The sequence below is a fragment of the Nylanderia fulva genome, unplaced genomic scaffold (assembly GCF_048542155.1).
Source record: "Nylanderia fulva isolate GAGA-0341 unplaced genomic scaffold, ASM4854215v1 Scaffold31, whole genome shotgun sequence".
NCBI classification, from domain to species: domain Eukaryota; kingdom Metazoa; phylum Arthropoda; class Insecta; order Hymenoptera; family Formicidae; genus Nylanderia; species Nylanderia fulva.
The window spans coordinates 1,933,923-1,954,661 of NW_028190379.1; the positions used below are offsets into that span (position 1 = coordinate 1,933,923).

At 34.8% G+C, this 20,739-nt stretch overlaps 1 protein-coding gene across 2 annotated transcripts in view; it reads right to left on the reverse strand.

Annotated features, from left to right (window-relative positions):
• Nucleotides 1–537: 537 nt before the first annotated feature.
• LOC114933915 (uncharacterized) overlaps nt 538–20,739 on the reverse strand; it is a 33,401-nt gene continuing 13,199 nt past the window's right edge. Inside the window, exons 2-9 of one of the 2 annotated variants that reach the window (XM_085484738.1) lie at nt 7,301–7,537; nt 6,534–6,646; nt 5,086–5,195; nt 4,866–4,944; nt 4,185–4,321; nt 3,708–3,851; nt 2,071–2,287; nt 538–1,618 (exon numbers count right to left, since the gene is read on the reverse strand). In XM_085484738.1, the coding sequence (XP_085340864.1) occupies nt 1,420–1,618; nt 2,071–2,287; nt 3,708–3,851; nt 4,185–4,321; nt 4,866–4,944; nt 5,086–5,195; nt 6,534–6,646; nt 7,301–7,537 (1,236 nt within the window). In that variant the 3' untranslated portion in view covers nt 538–1,419. Of the gene's footprint in view, nt 1,619–2,064; nt 2,288–3,707; nt 3,852–4,184; nt 4,322–4,865; nt 4,945–5,085; nt 5,196–6,533; nt 6,647–7,300; nt 7,538–20,739 lie in introns of both variants that reach the window. The other variant, XM_085484737.1, reaches the window with a different exon arrangement.

Here is a 20,739-nt window from a genome sequence, read left to right on the forward strand (position 1 = left end):
GTAGGTATGTGCGGTTCGTATAATAAAAATTATTGTTATTAGCAGTAATGCGGCAGTCATTTAATGATACGTTTATTTGACGCATACACTATTATTCTTGTCGTAAGATATATATCATCTTAGAAATTACACATTCAAAGGTGAGTCATTATTGTTGATTGTCTTGTGAAATAAAAAAAAAGTTACGAATATAGCTAACTAATTAGTTAGAAGCATGATCCCTCATTATGATCAATTGAGACACGCACATTAATAAAAAAACGTAATTTAAAATTAAATATCTCAAATTAAAAACAACCATTGTGTGAAGCAAAAAAAATCGTAATGTATTAAGCTAAGCGTGAAACATCAAACGTCATTCTAGAAAAAAACTTAATTTTAATATGCTACACTTTCAATTTTAATATGAATAAAACATTAATACTGTTTCTTATTATTATCTCGACTATGTTCGAGAGAAAATATTTATAGATTACTAAAGATTTGGATTTTTTGGATATTCAAAAATGTTTACCGGTAGAAATAAAAGACACAATATATTTTTAGATTAATGAATTTATGTACAAAAAGCATTTAACTAGTATATCTCTTAATTAGGATCAATATTGCGCAGTTTTGTAAATGCTAGTTTCTATGCTTATGACTATTATATATATTATGATACATATACGCAGTCGAGAATTATTTCACGAATGATGCTAAATATAAAAATACCGATGTGTAGATAATTTTATATCGCGCTTATCCGTAGAAAAATTTATCTCATTAATATATTTGATCCACATTTTTCGATTACATGTTCCGATTGCTTATTGTCATTGATTCTATTAACAAGTGCAAGAGTAAAAAAAAATAAGAATTTTCTTGTAAAGAAATCGAAAAGATATATCTGTGTTTTATAATTATATTCATTTTTTATAGATGGAAAATTTCAGATTGTCGCAAGATATGAAAATTAGCATTCATCTCACATACACGCTAGATATCTATATATTAACACTCTCTTGACGTATTATTTGTATTATGTTGCGTTACATGAAATTTATATGCTTTATCAATCATGGACAGACTATTATGTACTATGCCAATTTTTTAAATAACCGATTATTTATGTTATAACAATTTTCCAATTTTTATAATTTATCGCAGTAAATATGATAATCGGCGACTTACATCTATCTATCAAATGATCAAGAAGGTGCTAATATATCGTTCGATACGACCGAATGCTAAAGAGTATAAAAATGATTTAAAAATTGTTTCTCTCTTGATATTTTACGTTTAAATTGAATTCTTGTCATTCGTGCGTGTTGGAATAATGCCACTAGCGGCGCGTAAACTTCGTGTTTAATTAAAGTAACGTTAATGAAGACAATGGAGTTCTATAATTTTTTTGATAAATGAAGCTAAACGGAAACGTCACTTCCCGGAGTAGTGCGAACCGATGTTGGACGGCGGTCCTCTGTGATGATGATGATGCTTTTGTCCAGGACCGGAGTATCTGCTTCCTGGCCGAGAATGCACTATCGCGTAGTGATCGCTGTTCGTCGATATCGACCTCGTGGAATTCATGGTAGATCCTCCGGAGGCGTAGCCTTGCTTTCCGTTTAACGAATACCTGAAGAATATAAGAAGGGTCTTGTTCAGGCACGCAATCGCATGCGTCATGATACGCGATCCGTAATATTAATTGGCATCATCGTGACTCCGCTGCGCGCTTAAGTACAACTTCACTTAGAAAGTTTGATGCGTTTCATTTTCGTCGGAACGGCAGTTTAAAAATTGCACGATGCGCAAAAGAGAGAACTACCGAACACGCGATCGGTTGTAAAAATATACATATCAATTATACATCGCGCTTTTAATCTGACAGGGATACATTAGCTTATCAATGATCGATTCGAGCCAAGTCGGGCTTGAGTGTTGAAGCCGCTCGGTGTAGATGACATACGGTTATGTACGAGTAAATCATATATTATTGATGCGATTAATAGAGGAGAGAGATACTTCGTCGGCGAGTCATGCGAAAGAGCAGCTTTAGTAGAGGAGGTAATTAAGTCAAACCTCGACCCGTATTGAGAGCCGTGCCAGCTGCGGTACGGATCATAATCCTCGATGATTGACGGCTCCTTCTCGATGATGTCGGTGCGGGTGCAGCTGCAGGTCATTGCCGAACATAGGAATATGTTGATGATGAGCATGATGAGGAATAATATCCCGAGCGCCACCGCCAACCACAGAAGCCAGAGCGGGTGCACGCTGCCGTCATCGTACAATGTTTGTACAACTGCGAACGAAAAGAAGCCACTATTGTAATTTTCGTATTACGATATAGATGATAAACCTGCGAAGGAAATATCGCATTAGTATTATTGTAAAAATTCCATTTGATCAAATAGAGTGACAATCTTGTGTCTAATAAGGGAAAACAGAGTTGTTCCACATAAGTATAGAGAGCCAAATGAGATAAGTTAATGAGGCAATAATTTTGCAATAAATTTTCCACTTTTAATCTCTCTCAATCCATTTTAATGATTTTGAGATATCCATTAATTTTATCGTGTTGAAAAATCACATGGCTTTATTCAGTATTATTGTAAAAATTCCATTTGATCAAATAGAGTGACAATCTTGTGTCTAATAAGGGAAAACAGAGTTGTTCTACATAAGTACAGAGAGCCAAATGAGATAGTGGGATAAGTTAATGAGGCAATAATTTTTCAATAAATTTTCCACTTTTAATCTGTCAATCCGTTTTAATGATTTTGAGATAGCCATTAATTTTATCGTATTGAAAAATCACATAGCTTTATTCAAATTTAGCGAGATAAGAAAATGATCTATTTACTTTGCAATGCGGTATAATTAATTTAATGACATAATTTCGCGAAAATATTTTATTCCGTACCGGACGTTGATGAGCGGTATGGAAAATTATAGCGCGGCACCGAATGGACGAAAAAAAAATTTAACCGGAGCACAAAGTGTGATAAACGAAATAAGATCCCTTATGTGAGTCTGAACACGCATTATAATTTGATGACAGCCCCTGGATATAGGTTGCGTGTCGAGACGACGTCCGAATGCAGGTCAGGATGACGAAGAAAGACGACAAGCAACTATCTTGCAAGGATAAAGACATAAATGAAAATATACACAAGAGAAAGCAATAAAGAAATCAAGAAAGAAACAGACCGCAGGTATTCCCGACATGACTGAACGGTTTTCTTGTTGCGTGGATATGTCAAAACAAACTGACTGCAACTCTATAGCTTGAACGAATGTCGTCCAATTGCTTTTACCAATCGCTTCATAAACTCCTTTTAATTTTGTTCTTATATGAACTTACGGCCGCCAAGAAAAGCAATTTTTTTCAATATTAAAACGAATAAAATTGATTTCTTTATATTTTTCATATTATAAGTTACTAGATCTTTTTATTAATTACAGAATGTATCTCTGTATTGCAAAGTAATTTATTACTTATTTTTTGGATAATTTTTTTTATCTCTTAATTAGGTATTTTGAGTAGTGTACATATAAATTTGAAAAAAAATCGAGAAAGAGATTATTACAATAATTAATCTGCACAATATAAGGGATGAAAATATATCAAGAATATCATAATAATGTGCTATAATAATATAAAATGATAAAACATGAAATGACAATAATAGTCAATTTGCATCTATAGCAACTTTACGTACCTCGTTTTTCGCCTGGTTGGAGAACAAAAACGCTTGTTCCAGCAAGTAGCACTCCTTCTTCGCCATTAACATTTTGTCCAGTGGAGGAGCCACCCTTTATTAGGTCCTCTTTGTCTCCTTCGCATACAGGAGTACCGCAGCTTCCTAAGTACGTAAATTTCTGTTCCATTAATCGTAATGAGAGATATTACGCTCGAGAGTTCACATAAAGTATCAATTGTCAAAAATGTGACTGTTCACAAAAGTGAATAATTTACGAAAAAAAAAAATATTAAGCATGCTATTAAAATGTTCGTTCTGCGAAAGATAGAAACTTTTACGATTTGGGAAGCGAATCATCTTTTTTGAAGAGTCGAACGGGAATAGTTATCTGTCAACAATGCATCGCACGCAACAAGTTGCAAAAGTTGAATGCCATTTTATAACCCACATTCGTAATGAAATGCTAATGGGAAATCATTCAACGGATCGGTTTACCTCTGCACACGGCGATGTCGCATTGGAAATGCACCTCTGAACTGTCGGCAAACCGGAACATCGAGAACAATGTGGCATCCGCCGTACCGCTGCTTCGATCGTATATGAATTTCGTCATTCGAACTTTCACAGGACAGCTTCGCAATTCAAAAAAAAAAAAGGTCACAATTAGTATATCGTTTCAATCGTCGAAGCGACATTGCGTTAATAAAAAATGCAAGCATCTTTTTCATCGATAGGGCAAATAGAAATGGACATGAAAAATGATTAAATAAGTTGAAATTAATTTAAAGTTGTTTTTGTCTTCTCAATGTCTCACTATCTGCAAAGTTCTGAAGAGAGTTCACTTCGATAAGAAAGGAAATTTATTAAACGGAGAAACTTGGGGAAGAGAGAGAGTTCTCATTATACGCAATAAAAAGGTCAGTTGAAGTTTTAATAAAATTACTGTTAAGTGATTTTAACTCTTAAAACAGTTTTATCTATTCCCAAAAGTTCTTCACTTTAATGTAAATTTTTGCACAAAAAATTGGGGGCATTTATATATGTTATATCTACAATAAATATACACATATCTGTAAGATTTATATCTATGACACATTTAAATGCTTGCGATAAATATAAGTCATTAATTTAAAGAAATATCTTTATGAATTCTTTAGAAATGTATCATCTGCTTACCCTTTTTCGTCTATAAGCTGCACACTGGAATTGAGCTTGTTGAATGCGAAGCAGTTCTTGACTCGAATCCCATACATTCCTGCAAATTGAATGTTCAACGATACAGTGCTTCGGACAGGAGAAATATCGACGAAGAAACAACTATAACTATACTAACGGACTTGTCCATATCATCGATACTGAAAAAGCAAAACGATAGAATGGGATATAAGATACAAACCGTCTGGGCGTGAAATCTCGGCTCGCAAAGTGTAGTTGTGACCGTATATAGCTTCTTGTACTCTGACACCTTCGTCCAGAAGGCGCAAGGACACCAGCGAAGTTTCATTTCTATGCAAAAGACGTTGTTTTGTTTTGAACACTTGAGAATTTCTTTATAGCGGTTCATAATACATTTTATTATTAGAATCATGACGCGGCGCGTAGACTTGACAGAAATTGCGATTTATGCGAGTGATTAAATATGACTGGAAATATATCAGAATAGTCAATAATATAATGTATATCTAACGTTTACGTGTATAAATTAATAAAATAATATAATAAAAAAATAAAAGAATAATTATAACATAATGATAAAAAAATTAATGAATTATTTTTATATTTGCTTTAATAAAAAAAATTATTTCGAGAATATATATAATGATCCCGACAAAAAGTAATTATCATTTGCGGTTCAATTCGACGACAGTTGTATACTAAATATTGACCGCATTTTGCACTTGCACGGAATAAAAAATGTGGCTTGCGGTAAACCGCAGCGCGTCACAGGAATACTAATTATTGCTCCATTTATCTAATTCTTGAATGCTTAATTAAATTCCATTGTCACTAGAGCGGTTCTGAATTTAAATAAATAAGTTGTCAACAATTTTTGATATATACATACATCCGAAGTAATTTTTTAAAGAAACCGCAAAAGATTAACGGATGAATACTAACTTCGGACTGCATTTATTAAAACTTTAAGTTCAAAGAAATATTTTGTAATATCTTAATATTGTATTAAATATTACGTGGAATTTTTAAACAGTCCTATTTATCATTAGCTAAATTAATACTGCAAAATATTAGAGTCTTACAAGAGAATATAATTGTGTCGAATCCTGTTTGGACGATTAATCGAGTGAGATATTGAATACTATAATAAATGAGAAGTATCTTTAAATATGAAATGGCCTTTTGTTGAACAAATATCAGTTGATTAAAAAATGCATGGTTGTTAATGATTAGAAACCATGAGAATGATATTTCCTGTTTAGATAGTACTGTCTTCTGCTGAGTTATTTCTATCTCTTATACAGTTTAGAATCTACCGCATATCGATTATTCATGACAGTATATAAAGAATCTTTAAATAAAATAAACTTGTAATAACATCAATATAGTTTCCGTCATTTTGACAATCTGCTAGATTAAACTATCGATTGCTTTTTATGTTTATATAAAACGATGAGTATCAAATATCGAGATATGCAATATAATGACAGAACATACGTATATAAGTCAGAGAATAATTAACAAATATTTAATTCCTTAAAGAAAAGGAAAAAATAGCTTAGAATCAGACTTTTTAATTATGAATTTTTTTACTACAGATTTTTTAATAAAATGTTACATAATTTTACGGGTTATTTGTTATTTTTTTGTAATTGAATTTTAACTTACTTGGCATTTTTGAAGCCCGCTTTTCCGCACGTTATGACATAAAACTTGTCATCCGCCAGCTCCAGAGTTTTATGTATTCTAACAGCAATGGGAATGGAACGTTCTTCCGTGTGCTGTAATATTATCATATATTCAAATAAAAGAAAGAATGACGTAACATACTAAACAATAAACCGACAAGCTGCTTACAACCTTTGAATAAATTTGTCCATAAAATAATACTGTAAATTTTGATTTTTATGTACAAAAGTATTAATGAATATACGCAAATTTCTTGTAAAACATTCTCAATTATGTGTGCGTGTATGTAAAAATTGTACCGAGAAGTTTTCATCCACAATGTCGCTACATTTGCAGAACAAACATCCCGGTGGAAAGAGAAGGATTCAAATGCAAATGAAAAATCTCCATACATACGATCGATCTTTACGCTATTCTCGAGGCATTTAGAGTGACCAACCTAGGTAAATTAGCATAAGCTCAATCTCCTCTCGGAACAATTTTCTGAAACATGTCACACACACTCGTAAATAGAGACGATAGAGAGACGAATATTAATTCCAAGTGCACCCAAGGGCAGGGGAAAATATCCGTTTACACGCAGCGAGAGACCCTCTCGGTACGTAACGAGTTGATTTCTTGCTACTTCTCGCTCGAATCTTACGTCCCTGATTTTTTCGGAATTTTAAGGACGCGAGTCTCGATGCCCATAATTCGACCGCCCTCGGCGTACACCGGCGATTTCCATAATATCATAGAAGCCTTACGTTGTTCACGAGGACTCCGCAGTACTCCGGACTGTCCTGCGACGCGTACAGGTTGATGCCCAGAGTGGCGTGCGTGGTGCCGTTGCCGGATACCATGCACTGCGGGGTTCGATGATCCCGAGCGTGGACTGCGCCTACGAAACTCTGATTGAGATTCACGCGTATCGTCATGTAGCCGCCCTTGCACGTCGCCGTCACCGTCGGCTGGAACTCCCCGTCCAATAATTGCCCGGCGACCTGCAATCACGCGGAAACGGCCGTATATTAGGTCGGAACCTTCGAGCAAGGATCCAATTATTATCTATGTTATCCGTGCTAAAATGAAGGAGAGAAGACGACCTCTTTGGTCCTGGAATTTCTCACGAGGGAAGTTAGACAACCCGGAAATTCAAAAGATTCTGAAACGGTGTACAAGTAGAGTAGTTTATTCAAAACTATTTTTTGTTCGTGTTGAATTACGTCCTGAGGGGATGAAATCACCCTTCATAAGTAGAACGGTTTTTAGCTTTTCTCGTTTTATCTCGAAAATTATTCAAGATATTAAAAAATGTTTTGGACAAAAGTTTTATGGTAAAAAAACCTCTACGTTAATAAAATTTTGAAAAAATAATTCTTCAAAATTATTAATCCTCAAATTATTTTTTCCTCATCGAATCTCACTCCAAGAAATTTAGAGAGTAAATGTTTTATCATCAATTATTATCTATCCGTGCTAAAATGAAGGAGAGAAGACGACCTCTTTGGTCCTGAAATTTCTCACGAGGGAAGTTAGACAACCCGGAAATTCAAAAGATTCTAAAACGGTGTACAAGTAGAGTAGTTTATCCAAAACTATTCTTTGTTCGTGTTGAATTACGTCCTGAGAGGATAAAATCACCCTTCATAAGTAGAATGGTTTTTAGCTTTTCTCGTTTCATCTCGAAAATTATTCAAGATATTAAAAAATGTTTTGGACAAAAGTTTTATGGTAAAAAAATCTCCAACTACGTTAATAAAATTTTGAAAAAATAATTTTTCAAAATTATTAATCCTCAAATTATTTTTCCCTCATCGAATCTTACTCCAAGAAATTTAGAGAGTAAATGTTTTTTAATCAGGGTCAGTGTTGCATTGCCACAGCCTGTCTTATTAAAGATCATGGCCGTGCAACATTGATGGAGAAAGACTCGGGTCGAGAAAACCAACCGGGTCTCTTAATGTATCTTAAGAATATCCTCGTTACGAGGGTAAAACCTGACGGAATTCGTCCTTTTTTCCGCTCGTATTCCAAGATATTTAAAGCTGTAATTTTTTTTGAAAATTGCGAAAAATACGCAAATCGCGTTTCTGTTATCTCGCGACGCTATATCGAAACGAGACGAGTGTCTGCATTTTTTTGCTCTCGACGACAGGCCTCGAAGCGTGTGCGAGACTCGCGGAGCGATCTCCACCCCCTAGTATCCCGCTAAGGAGCACTCGACGAGAACGATATACAGACCAATGATATTTCCTCGGGCCGGATCACGGACTTAATGTACGAGCAAACTTGGACCGGTCTGGGCAGTAGCTATCGGCCCACGCTAACTTTCAATTTCACGCGACCGGGCCGCGCCGTATAAACGCGGATAACGTGTGTTTGTACTGTCAGGAATACGCGCGATCAGACACGATCTCGATACTAATCTCGAGTTAACATAACATCCCCGAGTGGATTCCTAGGCGACGACAACATCGATTCCACAGTTATTTTTGTAGACGTAATTAAAAGCGCTCTATTGCGTCTATTATTTCTTGTATGCATTTTAGACATTTTTTAAAAATTATGGCCGGGATGCCTAATTAGGAAATGTCGATTACAAGAAAATTAAATAGAGGTAAATCTGAAAGCACACGGAATTTTCTCTTAGAATTTACTCTGAAAATCATGGGACAATGTGGTATTAGAAAAATTTTACAAGAGTTTCTCTGATTAATATTAACCACAGTAAAAAATATTATTATGAACATAGTCAAATTAATCAAACATATTTTATATCTTATTGTGGTAGATATTAATATTTTTCATAGTGGTAAATATTTTTAATCAGAGGAATTCTGACAAAATTCTTGATTTTCAGGATAAATTCTAGGAGAATATCGCTCTGTGTACCAGCTCCTTGCTAGAATAAAATCATTACTGATCCAATGACTATTTTTTGAAGAAAATCGTCTAGTCTTCTTCAGATAATTTACGTCTTACATCAGAATTCAGGACAGAACTCTATTTATAATTTATATATGTGCATTTTAATTTCTTCCTCACACATCTAAAATTACAAGCGGATTCCGTCAGAAATTATACAGAGATCTAAAATCGGTGTTCGAAATTTGCATCACGAAGGATTCAGGAGCCTTTGGCGAAATCAATATCCTTTCTCGGGATAATGTGCCAAAAGTGGTACAATTTTGCTATCTCCGGCGATCTCGCCCGAAGCCTGCGAGAGAAGACAAAGATCCGCACGTAGGCGTCCCGGCAAGGACGCAAACGAGTCCTAAATGCTCCGACGTTATTCGAGGAAGAGGAGATCTCTCGGAGAGCAGTCGTTAGTCTCTCGTTCGCCGAAGAAGAAAGGCGGCTTAGCGGTCCCCGATTAGCGGCGGACGCTTTGTCTTCTACGTGTGCGATGACAGGTATACGAGAAAGAGAGAGAGAGAGAGAGAGAGGATCGTGGTCGCCGTTGGGCAAGGCCTTGCGAAGACTCCGTATGACATTATGCGCGTATAATTTAATAGCACTCCAAGTTGTGTTGCTGGAACGACGATCGTTCGTCTGTCAGGAAACTGTACGACTCCAAGAGTTTACGTAAAGCAATATATTTCAGCTTGTATTCACATTTATAGACGTAGCCTTAGACTGGTGAATCCAGAAGGCTACATAATGCAGTCGCAGAGAATCGAGATTAATGCTGAACAGATTATTACGCAAAGTGTACTCATCTTCTTCTCTATTGTACATCCTACACTTTGCTTATAAATGTGGTTAAAATAAATTTTCTACGAGAAAATAAAGGACAAATTGAGTTTTGGAAAAATGAATAAATCTAAAAGACAGCTACTTGAAATAAAGCCCTATCTTCTAAAAAAAGGCTGGATGATCACCCTACTTATAAATCATATTCGTCGATTCAAAAATTGTTCCGAATAATTATTAACATTAATTTTAATATCGCATTATATTGAATAATTTTTTTGATATTCTATAATCCAAAGCTTTCACTTAACTCGAAGAGAATTGTAGGATGTAGGTGTGGAATAAAAAAATCTGAAATCAAAATATTCGCATTAATATTAATACGCTGACGCGCCTCGAAAGCAACAATAGCTTGCAATGGAATGGAATGATTGCAGCATATGCAACATATCTGCAGGATTTTGCTATTACATGACATTTAATTGGCAAAATGCAGGAACACGTGTCCTCAAACTTCCTGAAGTATCCCGTCCACTCAATGGCGAATAAATAATTTGGTACAATGTGTATTATGCACGGTTACATAAAGCTGAAGCCGATGTAACGGCGCGCTATATAGGCGCGGAAACATCAGTTCCGCCTGTTAAACTGGACTCTTATCCTCCGCATCTGAAGGATATTCCATTATAAATATCATGCGCTCGCCAATTATTGTCCAACGGCTAAACAGCCCGAGTTGGATATACGGTAAGCTTCCGTCGTTCGACTTCCATCCACATGCGGTGGTCTTTCAGAAAAATGCGAGGCAACGAATGGACAGGCTTAAAATAGCAGAATGGTATCACGTAATCGCAACGCAAACAATAGAAGAAAGATTAGTTCCTTATCACGGTCGGACTGACACATGCCAATGCCGCGCGAAACCAGTTGGACAAAAAAAAATCAATGGCATGCAAAGCGGGTTTCTCTAATTTTTATCTTATTATTATTGTTTCAATTTTATTTTAATTTAATTAATTCTTTTTATTTTAATTTAATTTTCCTTTTATTCGTTCTCAATTTCAGATTTTTATCTCACGCCTACGATCCTCTTCGAATTAAGCAGCGAGGATATCTGAAAGAAAATCCAGGAAAATCTAAAAAAATAATGATCGCAAACTTCAGATTTCATAAAACAACGCAGAAATAAGAGAGAACAGCTGACGAATAAAAATGTAGCTTCGACTCTATGAATAATTGCGAAGGCAAAGCCGCGGGCTTTTTAAAGACACACCAATCCAACAGCACGACGGTGGCCGGATCGCGATAGGCGCATAGTTATACAACGCAAACAACTGGACGCGGGAACTCGTTTGGAAACAACAATTGCGATCGGGCCGGCAATTAATAATTCGCCCGGGAGGGTTGCGCCCGAGCGCTATCGCGTATCGACGCCGCGCGCGCAATAAATTGATAATTTTTTTCGCTCGGGCTTTAATGCGCGCGCGTAAAAATTCACGCGTGGATAACGGCAATGCATCAAGATTTTAATCCCTGCCGCGCGCGCACTCGTGGCCGCGATGTTTCAACGCATTCCTCGAGCGCACACACCCAGTCCCAGGCAGTCGAAGCCGCAGAAACAGGATCGTTCCTCTCACTGTCCGATTGTCGATCGGGAGACTTTCGGCTTGTCGGCGACGTGTCTTTCGATAAATAAGGGCTGGGAGACGCAGGCGAGGAATATAAGGGCCAAGAAATAAGATATAACGAGCAAGCGAGTTGACCCGTTCTTTTTCTCTCCGCTTGGAAAAAAAACGTATTTATTTGTAAAAAAGTATTTCGATAAATTTTTATTTATCGTGCGGAACCTTTTTATGTATATTATTCTAATTTAATATATTTTATCTTCTCCTTCTGCATGTTTTTCAGGAAGATTGATGAAGAATAATAATTATTATTCTTCTTTAAAAAAAAATAATAAACACGGAATAAGTCGAATCATATATATTGCATTAATTTTATCATTTAAAAAATTGTATCAGACGGGAAGAATGAAAGAAATAATTGTTGCAGATCGAAAGAGACGATAAAAAATTATGATTTCGATAATACAATTAATTTGAAATTAATTAAAAAGTATAATAGACCATCGTGGAGAATAATAAAGATATTAATATTCCTTAATATCATGTTAATATCAATATTAACATGTGTAATGAGTATGGTTTTTTGTAAATGCTCGTTTAAATAGTTTTCTTCCGCGTTGTTTCAATATAACTCACGATAAGTATCGTTGCTAATAAAGATACTCCAATAAAGTACGCTATCTCTTAATGAGCGCGGTTAATTACTATCAGCAAGGAAGGGTAATTAGATACAATGAATCATGCAAAAGCAAAAAATGTGGCTTTTGCATTTTTACAAATTTTCTAGCAGGGCGTGGAAAATGGCAGTTTTTCGTGCGGCTTATTAAAATTTTTTTCAATTTTAATTGACTATTATCGTGTAGGGAGAAATTAGTTACTATTTTCATCAAATTTAATTAATAAAAAAACAATTAATTAATCGCGTATTTGTAATTATTTTGTTGTCCGGAATTTTTTGTAAACGTAAATTACATCAAATATCGTTTCACCGAGAATGTTTATCGCTCAGACAGGATTGAAGCAGCCTGCGGATTCAAGAATTCGCCTCACGATTAACTCAACGAAGGACGAGGAGATGTAGGACAAGATATAAAATCCAGATGGTTATCACTGTCGCGTTCGGCATCGCCGATCGAGCTTATCCTACAATTTCTTTACCTTTTGCGACGTAAGAAGAATCGCAAATGAAAGCTGCGTCGAAGTGGCATCGCGTGTGCGAGAGGCACACAAGTGCAGAAGAGGCGCGGCATAAGTAAAGTTACAAAGGCACGAGGAAGTCACGTCCTCGAGAACAATGCAGCCACGTCACTCTGGCAAAACGCGAGAAATAGTATGGATATATCGACGTTACAATTGTATTCCCTGACTCAGCAAGCCTTCTGCTATATTAATTGTATAGTAATTGTTTACGTGATTTGTTCGTTCTCCAATGTTGAAAGATGTTCAATACTCGTTTCTCAGAAGACAAGCGGCGCAGGGTGCAATTACAATCCTGAATCGTCTTCTTTATTAAATATCCTATGCACCACGATGAAAATTCTTACGACTGAAAGAGCGATTCACTACCTATACTTTCAAAATCAAAAAAATAAAAAAATATATAAAAAGTAGATATGATAAGTTTGAAACCATAAAATGGGTGCATTTCATGAAACTAAATATTATGACATTTTTCTCAATTCTCTTTTTGTCAAAAAAATTCGTTTATTATTTGTAAAAATTATATATGTACAGAGAGAATTTGCTCTTACCCTGAAAATCATGGTAATCGAGGGATAATTAATACTTACCACAATAAGATATAAAATATGTTCGATCAATTTTGCTATTACATAGGAAAATTTACTACGTACATATTAACATTTTTTATTGTGGTACTATGATCCTGAGTCGTTTTCTTTATTAAATATCCTATGCACAACGATAAAAATTCTTACGACTGAAAGAGCGATTCACTATGCTTTCAAAATAAAAAAAATAAAAAAATATATAAATAGTAGATATGATAAGTTTGAAATCATAAAATGGATACATTTAATGAAATTAAATATTATGACATTTTTCTCAATTCTCTTTTTGTCAACAAAATTCGTTTATTATTTGTAAAAATTATATATGTACAGAGAGAATTTGCTCTTACCCTAAAAAATCATGGTAATCGAGGGATAATTAATACTTACCACAATAAGATATAAAATATGTTCGATCAATTTTGCTAGTACATAGTAAAATTTACTACGTACATATTAATAATTTTCATTATGGTAAATATACATTTCAGACTAAAATGAAAGAGAAAATTCCCTCCATGTAACAATTTCTTTTTTCTTCTACACAGTAGTACATTCATTTATATTATTTGCATAGATAAAGTTTTACGACTCGCGAAAAGAGCTGCGCGAGTCATTATTTCAGATAAGTGCATCAGTATGGAATAAAATATAGCGATTTGTCTGCTTATGTGAAGTAGATAGGTATATACAATACTTTAATGTCGTATCTTTAATTCATATCTCCCTTTTCTTCGCGAGGGGCCCTCGATCGTAAATAATTGCGCTATAGTAACGAACGCGTTGCTCCTTTTGCGTCTACTGGCTGCGCCACACACACACACAGGTACACGTTCCTCAATAATTGAGAAGGCAATTACTCGTGTCACGGTACGCGGCTGAATGTCATTGTATCTCTCGTCGCGGATGCGAGAAGAGGATGCGCGCAGGATATATGCAACGCGTCGTCGGCACGAAAGAGCATTCTTCGCCCGGAGGCTGCGTGCCCGCCCTCGAATTATCTCGCGAAGAAAAAGGAAGCCGAAGTCTCAAAACGTATGTTATTGACCCTGGGCTGCTCGTTCGGGTTCCTTCGTCTAACCGCTCGTCTCGTCCTTTTTTTTTAACGCGCGCGCGCGGTCCGCTGTAACCGAACCCTGCGGCATTTTTGCCAGAAGTGCATCGTTCACAGTGTATGCAATTTACGACCATTCGCCATCTCTCGCCATCGCGCGCGCGCGCGCATATTGCATCGCCGTGTATCGCATCGTCAGTTTCGCGTTGCGCGTTGAGTTTTACGGTTCGTCGCGTTCTTCGAAAAATACCTGCTTTACGCAATAATGAGATAATTAGATTCGCGCCCGTTTGCACGCCCGAATATGTCTTGGCCGTCGTCCTGCTTTCTTTCCCTCGAAAAAACCGGTATCGTTCCGATACAGAAGAGGCTGTCGCTGGTTTTTTAAATGTCGACGCATCGATGGCTTTCGAGAGGCACAAGTGCATAAAATTGTCATTTTCATGTCATTTAAATTTACATTATGTATTTTACAAGATGTGCGTATAATATAAATTATGTAAAATTAAAATAAAATGTAATACAAATTATATACAAAATAAAATATCGAAATGTAATTCATAAATTTTGTAAATTTGATTTTGTTAAATGTAAAAATAATAAATTGTATATTTTGCGACTAGGTAGGAGAATACATTGTTATTCGTGTCACTTTCAGTGAAAAATTAATTTTTAATGAAGCGATCATCCGCGGTTGACTCTTACTAGTCTATTGAAATTTAAATTTGTACATTGTCACGTTAAAATTATTTTGCAAGGGCAATAAATTAACAGCACAGACGGGGAATATTACATTTTCGAATAAAGTCATTAAAAAGAGTAATTACAAAGCTGGATATATACATACCAATAGAAATTAATTGTACAAAGTATATAGCCCGTGAGAGTAATTAATAAACCGATGCCGCCGATTATTATCATCAGATCACAGGTTGCACAATGTGCGTAATTAATTATTAAATTTCTGCGATATCTGATGGGGGCTCGCGCTTCATCTCCTCCCTTTCTTTTACCGAGGGCAATCTTTCGAAACTCGAAAGCGTGCAAGTGAAAGCGGGATACTTACCAGGTCGCATTAAATTCATCTTTAAAGTCACCCACCAGAGAAAAAGTCTGAGCAAAAAAGAATACTGCAAAAGCTCGCATTCGCCGGAGAAAATAATTTTCCATTTTACGTCACAAAGAGATAGCTGCAGCAGAACTTCTGCATGAAAGCAGTTTCCAGTTCCTACTGTTTTGAGCCGCAGGTACTTTGAGATTTCTCGTAGTATGTCGGCAAAATATGTTTACAAACACAGTTACCGTGTTTCTTTATATCGTGTTATAATTTTAACATTTTAATTTTTGATAAAGTTAAAATTCCTTCTTTACTCCATTTTTCAATATTATAATTTATATTTATGTACATAAGTACATTAAAAAAAAAGGAATTTTATATTGAAATTTTCTTTTATCTCTCGTATTAAATTTTAAGGAGATCATAATCAGTCCTATTTTATCGACAAAATGTGAAGTTAGATTAAACTATAAATCTATATTTATCGGCTATACGAATTGTTTTTACTTGAAATTAGAGCACTTCCACATTTGTTAATATTAAAGAGATTTATCAATCTGTGTAGTCTCGTATATCTAAGTATAGAATTATGAATTCTTCGTCAATTTATAATTTTGCACCTAGATATATAAGACTACACAGATTGATAAATCTTTTTTCTGTACAAATTAAAAGTATTAATATTAACAAATGTGGAAGTGCTCTAATTTTAGATAAAAAACAATCCGTATAGCCAATAAATAGATTTATAATTGAATTTAACGTCACAGTTCGTCGATAAAACAGGACTGACACTCAACTGCGTTTAGAGGATCCCCTTAATAGATAAATGTTCTCTATAAATTTTTCTTCCTAGGAAAACTATCTCGGTTATATAGGGACGGAAAAGAGAGATCGTCTGCCCTTTAATATAAAAGGGCCGGTCAATTAATAACCCGGCTTGGGAGAGGATTAAACCGGCGCGAGTTCATCGCGGGATATGGCCGAACGATATCATTCTCGCAACATTATCTTCGTTTATCGACAATCTCTCGCACGGTCGAAGGATGTGCGGCACCGGAGAGCAGGAAATCCCACTTTCGCGATGCCATGCCGCCTCTATTCCTCGGCTTCTTTGTCCTCGGCATTCTCGGCGCGCGTCATTTACGACCGTATATTTGCCCGACTTGATAATCTAACAGGGAACGTATTAACCGAAACGTAACGACCGAGGAAGAAAATAATTTCTTAGGAACGCGCGCACGAGCTGAGATTTTGCAGGCGCGCGCATAAATCTCACTTTTCCACGCGATATTTGCTTTTCGTATGTGACGTAAATTATACGTCGGGCCAGGGGTCACCAGCGGCTGCACACACGCGAAATACGCTTTATAGAGAAGAAAGAGGGTAAAATGCATAATTATGGTTTATTATGAGAGAGAGGGACTCTGATGTATGCAATTTTATTTAAACAAAAGGTGCGACGTTAATGTTTTTTAACAGGGTGTTTAGTAAAATTTGCAAATGAATTTTAAGGACATTTCAAGAAAATTTGCACGATTTTCCGCTAGATAAAGATGTACGAGGAACCGAAAATTTTTATCAAGTCGATATAAATTGCACGTTAATAAAAATTAATGTATGTATTGCAAATATTCGATATAATATCCTCTTATTATATTTGAACTCTTAGAATCTATACACAGAAAATATTTTCTTAGAATTTACTCTGAAAATCATGGTAGTTAATCGTAGAACATTATATTCAAAGAATGTTATGAGTTTCTCTGATTAATTTTTACCACAATAAAAAATATTAATATGTACCACAATAAAAAATATTAATGTTTTTTTTATTGTATAGTAAATATTTAATCAGAGAAAAATTCTTATAAAATGCCATTCCACAATTACCATGATTTTCAGAAAAAATTCTCTCCGTGTATAAACAACTTATGCGCAACACATTTTTGGATTCTGTAAATAAAAAATATATTTATGAAGATTAAATATTTTTTACTCGAATAGTCTCAGTTGACTCTTTTAGCTGAATATTTAGAGGTAAGGAAAAAAATCAAAAAGATTTACGAAAAATTAAAATATATTTCCAAAATTTTTAAATGAGAAACAAAATTCCAGAACATTTCAAGGATGGCTAGACACCCTGTTTAAGCAAGCACTGTATCTTAATGGTCGGGCACAATTTATCCAATAGGGAAAATTATTTACCATCGTTAGTGGGAGTGAATCGCGTATCAGAGAGCAATAAACGCGAGATGCATATGCATTTGCGTGCACGTGTCATTGAATGGGGCGAGAGAGTGAATCGCATTAAATTATTGCAATTACGGGATCGAGGATGGCAATACTTATTACCTTCACCACCTGCGTCGAAATCGATAAGGGGATAGAATAATGCCCTGGCGTTCTCGAGCAGGTGGATATTACGATCTTGCGGGCAAAACATTCTCTCTCCTATACGAGATCGTCTGTGTATACTTATCTACTTAGAATATTTATTATTCCTCGCGCGACTGGAATTTTCATTGTAATACAACGTCGAAGGAACCCGCAGTTGATAGATTCAGATACGCTCGAATAGCCGACGCTATTACAGACCGCGTGTAACTTTGGAGAACAACGTAATTTAAAAACAAATCATTTCACGTGTCAATTTTAACTGTCCCGTAGGAATGAATCTCTAAAAACTCACCTTTAAAAAAAGGTAAAAAAAGGCGACCAGTTAAGGGCACGCCATTAACAAAAATTATCCATTGCAAACCCATGTACAATAGAATTGTATGAAAAATTATCGATTATAAACCCATGTACAATCGTAACAAAAGTAATGAAATAAAAAAAAAATTGCGCCAAGTGAAAGTAGAAACTTGTACCAGTGGAAAATTAAAGTTGCAGACATATATAGAGTCGTATAATGAATTAATAAAAATTTAAATTTGCAAATGTAGAATTGTACCATAAAAAAACTTATCTTTTAAAAAAAAAGATAAACAAGATGCCAAGTCCATGCGCCATGTGAAAAAGTGTTAAACAAAAAAGTATTTTTAAGTAAAAAATCTATCAATTGACAAAAATTTATGTTCTAAAATTAATATCTCTACAAAAAGTAATGTCCAATTATTGCGCGAATAAATAAACATTTTTATAAAAAATTAAAATTTAAAAACTTATGCAAATTTAAAATTAATATAAAATAAAAAGAAATAAAAAAATTTTAGTTAAAAAAACTGGGCGCGCTGCAATGAGTTTAAAAGTAACAATTTAATTTTAATATCATTAGAATATTATTTAGCAGCGCGCCCAGTTTTTTTAACTAAAATTTTTTTATTTCTTTTTATTTTATATTAATTTTAAATTTGCATAAGTTTTTAAATTTTAATTTTTTATAAAAATGTTTATTTATTCGCGCAATAATTGGACATTACTTTTTGTAGAGATATTAATTTTAGAACATAAATTTTTGTCAATTGATAGATTTTTTTACTTAAAAATACTTTTTTGTTTAACACTTTTTCACATGGCGCATGGACTTGGCATCTTGTTTATCTTTTTTTTTAAAAGATAAGTTTTTTTATGGTACAATTCTACATTTGCAAATTTAAATTTTTATTGATTCATTATACGACTCTATATATGTCTGCAACTTTAATTTTCCACTGGTACAAGTTTCTACTTTCACTTGGCGCAATTTTTTTTTATTTCATTACTTTTGTTACGATTGTACATGGGTTTATAATCGATAATTTTTCATACAATTCTATTGTACATGAGTTTGCAATGGATAATTTTAGTTAATGGCGTGCCCTTAACTGGTCGCCTTTTTTTACCTTTTTTTAAAGGTGAGTTTTTAGAGATAATGATGACAGGGACGTTTCTTAAAAGAAATTTTTCATATTTTGACTTTGCAATTATATATCTCTGCTTACAAATCACGTAGAGCAGAAATAAAGACACTTTTATTATATAATTCAAACTCAATCTATCGATTAAGTCTAGTATAAACTCGATTGCTTCAGCCGTTGTTGAGAATTCGAAATATTATAAAGACTCAAATGTCCGACTCGCGTTAAGATACACGGTGTCTCGGCTACGCCCTTAACTGGTCGCGAGACACTACCGTGTCTCTTGATAAAGAGCGCGATATTCCGGTTATTGCGCCGTGTTTGTTAATGGCACGAGAATAGGAAGCACTTTACAGTTATACTTCCCCGCAAATCTCTTATATCGCCAAGTCAAGCGGAAAAGTATTATTTGCATTTATTTGATTTGCGCGCGATTCGTTTCGCTCTGTATAGAATACATTTTTTATTTCTTATTTGTATAAAATTATGATATATAGAGATTCTCTCGATGTAACAAAAATTTTTATTGATTAAGGTGCATTATTGAAAAAATTGGAAATATCAAAAATAAGATTTTCCCAGAAAACAATTTTTAAGAAAAATCGAAAATATCAATCTCCCTCATTTTGTTAAAAAAAAAGCATATAATTTATGTAATGATCAATTGTAATTTAAATGACGGGAAATTATCTCATCTCCGAGATTCGACATAGATTTCAATCTTGAGAACATGCTCCCAAAAATAGGTATTGTCTTATCGTTTATTCGCAATCGCAGCGAGCTGTGAACGAGATGTTCAAATAAAGGAGTAACCCTGGAATTTCACTCTCTTGTGCAATCGTGTCTTTAACAGAACTCTTATTGCGCGCTGAAAAAGATGTCGTGTACGCATTTACAAGCCTTTCTATTCATGGAGTTGTGGTCGCAGCTGCGTATAGAGACTCACGGAGAAAAGTGAAAGTACGAGGAATAAAAAAAAGACCGAAGAGAAGAATCCGAGACAGAGTCTCATCGAGACTCATGATTTTACTACCATCAATGTGCATCGTTTCACCGTCCGTTTATGTAAAATCGGATCCCTTTCTTTCGCTCTCAATTTACAATTGCGATAATTACGCGCCAATCATATAGTTTCAGCGGAA